General features: G+C 34.5%; 1 protein-coding gene across 1 annotated transcript; it reads left to right on the top strand.

Annotated features, from left to right (window-relative positions):
- Positions 1-917: 917 nt before the first annotated feature.
- Positions 918-5,600, top strand: LOC122041894 (protein TRIGALACTOSYLDIACYLGLYCEROL 5, chloroplastic-like). Its single transcript, XM_042601756.1, has 3 exons — positions 918-1,187; positions 1,804-1,978; positions 5,216-5,600. Exons 1-3 carry the CDS (start codon positions 1,046-1,048, stop codon positions 5,304-5,306), a joined length of 408 nt encoding a protein of 135 aa, XP_042457690.1. The 5' UTR covers positions 918-1,045; the 3' UTR covers positions 5,307-5,600.
- Positions 5,601-5,951: the final 351 nt, after the last annotated feature.

The following is a 5,951-nucleotide window of genomic DNA, read 5'->3' as shown; positions in this document are numbered from 1 at the left end:
CCACGAATTAACTAAATTTTTATAATTATGATCTAAAAATTTGATTTGATTTATCAAAAATTTGGTTTCAATCTTAAGGTTAAGATCTTAAAAATTTAATTTAATCTAAAAGTTTAACTTATTCACTTTAACTAACTAATAAATTTTAAAACAGAGCTTGAACTAAATTAATTGAATTATTCAATTTTTTGGAAAAATTTTAAAATTCTAGAAAATCAAACTAAATTTTAAAATCCGATCCATTTATTTAATTTAATAAAATTTTTACTTGTATCTTTTTTAAATGAAAAGTTGATTATGTTTAGAGTATCCTTTGGAGCTCAGTGATGTAACTCCAACGAAGGAGGGAGCGTTTTGGTGTAATTATGAGGAAGTGGCTTCGTGTTCATTGAGTATTGTTGTTTTTCAAAAAAAATTATTAAATATTTTTTTTTTCTGATTTTAAAAATGAAATTATTAAAATATTAAAAAAATCATTTTATGATTAATATTTATTATAATTTAATTATATATAATTATAGAATAAAAAAATGAGAAAAATATATAATAAAAAGTATGAAACTCGTGAAAGAATTATTAAAAAAAATTTTATAGTGAAAAGATATGTAAAATTTTTACTTAACGTAATATATATACGGTAATGAATGAGTTTATGGAAAAATTTTACGACTATGAATACATACTATTTTAATTTAACTATTGTATTCAGGGTGGTATCACGGTAGGATATCTAAATTGTCTCCAAATATCCGCGGTTCGAACTTTTTTTATTTTAATTTAACTATTTTTTTTCATCGCTAGATTATTAATTAAGGAGAATGATGGTAGAATTTTAAAACAAATTAAATTTGATAATATTAATCAGATTTGGATTTGATAGATTAAATTATTTAGACACTTTACGTTCGGATTAGCTGTGAGCCCAGAAACACCATTTGCGATTCGTCGGCCACACGAATTATACGCCCCAACAACGGCGGGGCAGGTGAGGCGACCAAGACAGAGATCGTAATACGCAATCTATCGAAAGATCGGGAGAGCGGGAATGGATTGGAACGGCGGCAGCGAGGAGAAGGGACTGTTGTGGCGGCTCCCAACGCTGAAGATGAAAGAGCTGGGAAAGCTGGGTCCTGGTATAGGTTTCGGCGCCGGTTGTGGCGTTGGCTTCGGCATCGGCCTCATGGGAGGTGATGAATATCTTCAGTTTCAGATTATTTTGTTTTTTTGGTTTTGGTCCTCGATTAATCTTATTGTTCGTGAAAGCTTGAATCTTTATACATCTTGAAACTGTGAGCTTCGCTCATTCGAGCCACAGATAGTATTTTAAAAAAAAAAATGGCAAAGGGGCTTAGAATATACGCAGCAGCATGAATTGGGTTGCGTTCATGTTCTTTTGGTAGATGTCGAACTCGAGTTTGTGTATATGCAAGCAAGACGAGCTCTTGGCGCACTAACTGTTTGAAATTTTGACGCAAAAGTTGTATTTTTGTGTTTTTTTGTTACGATGTTATCTCAATTGAGTGATGCCGTCTCATGTATGTCTGCAATGAGTTCACTAACCTTCCATCTTAGGAACATGTTGTCTAAATTACCCACCCAAAGAAGTGGGTGATTCTGACGACTAAGAGCAGGACTACTATGTTTGAACCCAAGTGGTATTATCTGTTTTGCTATCAGAGTAATCCAATTTTTGCTGATACCGAAATCACACCTGGCGAATGGATTGACTGTCATGATTTTAGATTAGGTCCTTCATTGTCATACAGTTTCATCAGCCCCTGTAACTTCCATCTCATTTTACAGGTGCAGGATTGGGAGCTGGATTTCCTGGTATGCAGCTTGGATTTGGATTTGGAGCTGGATGTGGAATAGGTTTAGGTTTTGGTTATGGTGTTGGGAGAGGAGTTGCATATGACGAGTACCGAAGACATTCAAATGTTGGAAAGCTGTTTCGTGGTGTCCGAAACAATCCATCTGAGTAAGTTACTCTTATTTCTGTTTTAGCTATTTTTTTTTTCCCTTTACCTTGTAATTCTGTAGCTTTGCATTTGCCCTAGAAATTGAGAATGTCAAAGGAGCTATATAAACATCCCCTGCGGGCATTGTAACTAGTTCTATTGCTTTTACCTACCCAGCCCTTGACCCTGATGGCTTGACTTTCTTGTCTTCTTTCCTGGCCCTATTTTTCCTGCTTAGGACCTCAAAATGGATCAAACAGAATGCCAAAGAAAAAAGGAGTGGAGTGGGATGTGAAAAAAACTCCTAGCAAGATGAGAAACAATGAACTAGAGCGGCGAAGAGAAGAAAGTAAATGTCTTTAGCACTTTAAATGCCAAGGTTTAACTTATCAGATCAAGCAAGAAAACGCTTACTCCTATGATTCGAATACACATCAATTCTCAATCTCAACTAGTATCTGCTACATTCAGAAAGGTTTGAATGAGATGGATCTTGGAAGTCTATTTTTTACTGGATAATTGATCCCAGGAATGAATGGTTGATCTTCTCAGATTGGACGAAGGATCATTGTGGTTTGAATAATAGTTCTAGAATATCTATATTCGAAAATAGTTCAGTACCAAATTCAATAGTGTAAGAGAGCTTGAAGAAAATTTAGTTTACAATTTGCACCCGTTTTAATGTGTCTAGGTAGTTCTTGCATTGTGTTGGCACTTGGCCTTGGTTAATGCAAATCCTTTCATTTTTCATGTTAATCCTAGATTCCCAATTCTCTAATAGCCTAAGTAGAAAAAAAAGTACCTATATGGAAGGTGGGTCTTTGTGATAGTTAACAGTAAGAAGGAATTGTTTGGGGTCTGTGAGTGTTACTGGAAAAACTCACTTAGGATTCCCGTTTCTCCTTTTTCCTTGCATTATTCACAATTCCATATTACAAATAGATTCTTGACTATTGTAGTATTTACATTATACGTCCTATACTATTTATATATGGGTGGGTGTCTAACACTCCCTTTCACGTTGGATCAAATATATTGTGACAACTTAGTTTGTTATAAATATAGTCAATCTTGGGACCTCTTAAAGGATCTGTGAGTAAATTTGCTAATTGTTTATTGAAGCTAATTCATGTAGGGAAAATCTCAATAGATTTCACTTTCTCAATGATGAAGTGAGAATCAAGCTTGTTCTCTCATGAAACACTAGATTAGAAGGTATGTGCATAGCAATTTGGTTATTATGAAAAATTTCATTGAATCCACAGGTCCATAGCATAAGTCAGTCAATAATGATCTAAATAAGTTCATACGTTGCTAACACCATTGCTCTATATTCTGCCTCATCATTTGATTGAGCTACTATATCTTGCTTCTCGTTTTAAATTGGAAATTAAGTTGCCAGGTAGAACACAATAGGCTGGAGTAGATCATCCATCTGTGGATGAGGTTCCCATTCTATATCAATGTATCCGACAATCTGTAGGTGACTTTGATTGTGGAATAAGAGCCCTTTTCCAGAAGTACTATTAAGAAGTTGCTCTTTAATGATCAGAACAAGGAGCCTCTAAAAAGTGACTGAATACTCAAGTTCTGGACTTTTGTGACTATAAGATAATTTAGTTTTCCCATTTATGTTTTAAATTTTCCATGATAAATTAGTGACTCCCCCTATCTAATTACCATTTTGAAATTTGGATTCATAGGAGTATTAGCTGGTCTAGTACCTAATATGCCAATCTCCTCGAGCATGCTTTCCATGAGAGTTGTAGATATCTCTCCTATGCGTGCCACCTTTATACCAACAAAATATTTGAGATCGCCTAAGTTCTTATTTTGAAAATGCTGACAGAGATAATCTTTCAATTATGCAATCACAACTGCATCATCCTTGCCATTGATAATGTGGTCCACAAACAAGAAGAAGAATGCATCTACTTGATTGAGAGATAAGGTGAAAAACCGAGTCATCTGTTGTGTTTATCATTGCAAAATTACGGAGAAGAGCCAAATTAAAGTTGTCAAACCAAGCTCTATTTCTTTAGCTTCTAGATCAATTTCTTTAGTTGGCACACAGTTGATTTCTCTTAAGCAACAAATCTGACGGTTGCTTCATATGTACTTCCTTAGTAAGATCGTTAGAAAGAAAAATACTCTTAGTATCTAGTTGGTGAAGAGGTCAGTGAAAAATAATTGCTAATGTGAAGAAGAGTCAGATTGAAGTAATTTTGACCGTTTGAGAAAAAGTCTCTTAGTCCACCCTATATAGCTGAGTTGATACTTTAGTTGTCAAACAAGCCTTTAAGAAGTTTGCAGTACCATTGTGGGAGCATCTGATTGTGAAGACACATTTGCAACCTACTATAGATTTTCCTAAAATAAGGTGTAATTAGTTCCCAAATGTCGTTAGAGTGGTGGGCATTCATTTCCTTGAATATTGCTTGCCGCTAGTTGGGGTTTGAAAGAGCCTCTTAAACATTGCATGAAATTAACTGTGAATCTAGGAAGACAAAAGGTAGAATATTTGGGTTATAATAAATCATATGACAGGAATCGAGAAAGTGGATGTGAAGTAGAGTACTTTTAAATACTTTTACAGAAAACGATGGGTAGATCGCAGTTAGTAGGCAGATTTGGGACGACAACAAGTGATTGGCAATTGAGTCTTTATAAGCGATTTCATGTTTTTAAGGGGGTAATACTTGGAAATAGCATGAACTTAAGCAGTTCCTTGGATTCTAGCTGAAATTTTAATTTGTTTGGATTATATGCACCACCTGTTGCTGATTACAATCATGATCACATGGAAATAGGCATGTTCGCCAACGTTGCGCCACATGTCTAACCCTATCATTACACGGCCTAAACTAAGGGAAATAGGCATGTTTCCCTTCATCTCAATGGCAGAATGTTCCCTAGGCACCTCATGTCACCTGTTTGATTCCATGCCATTCAAGTTACATTAGAAATAGATGAAACTTTAACCATAATTGAATCGAAACAAAAGTAGATATATACGATTGAAACTAGTTAAAATATTAGGTGGATCTTAAAACATGCTCAAAACTCATGCTACTTTATTTGCTTAATCATACTGTCCCTTCAGCTCACATCCTTAGTTGCTTCAGGATCTATACTTTCTTTCGGAACCTTTTCTGCTAGTAATTGGGAATTATGGAAATTAAATTTCCGTAAGCTACTCGAGAATCGTCTCAAACCAATCATCAAATTCACGCTTGTTTTCTTATCTTTTTTTGTAGGAATTATGTCGAGGCTCTGTTTGATGAACTTGTAGAAAGTACAAGAAAGCTGATAAAAGCAACTTCTAGAGAGATTGAGAAATGGAGATAAAATGGCAAATATGTTGCTCTTCTCCATTTAAAGGCGTACAGAACTATCCAACCTTTAATTTCTTACGTTGTTAAGAAAAATTAATTGAATATTTAAAGATTGTTAAGTCAGACTACTAGTGGCACGTTTTTTGTGTTTTTTTTTCCCTTTGATTTGGTTGTGGTGCAACTTTAAATCATTTCTTTTTCTCCACGTTGTATTATTGAAATGGTTGAACTGAATTTGATGGTGATGCTTCCTCAACCTCAACTGAGATGGAAAAAGAATTTTGATAACAAGGTTTTTCACAGTTTATGCAGATGCCTTGCTCAAGTTCTTGATATTCTGACAAGATTTCTTACTGTTTGCCATGGGCGAGATGGTCAACATTTGATTGCATCTTATAGTCTACATCTAGAGGTGTCAATAGGCTAGATTTAGGCACGACAATGGCTCGAGCGTGGGGTCGGGATTATTTAACAAGATTATGAAAGTGTAAAAGGGTTATTGGTGTTCTAGAATAAATAAAAAGTATCTAAATCCATATGATACTATAATTTTTTATTTTATTTTTAAACTGATAGGAGGTATGAATAAGAGTTTTTTTTTTTTGACATGGTGAGATTCAAGAGTGTGAAAGAAACATATTAGATTGGGACAAAATTT

This window comes from Zingiber officinale, chromosome 2A, assembly GCF_018446385.1.
Source record: "Zingiber officinale cultivar Zhangliang chromosome 2A, Zo_v1.1, whole genome shotgun sequence".
Classification (NCBI taxonomy): domain Eukaryota; kingdom Viridiplantae; phylum Streptophyta; class Magnoliopsida; order Zingiberales; family Zingiberaceae; genus Zingiber; species Zingiber officinale.
Note: the sequence above shows the minus strand (reverse complement) of the source record. Positions and strands in the feature narration are given on the sequence as shown.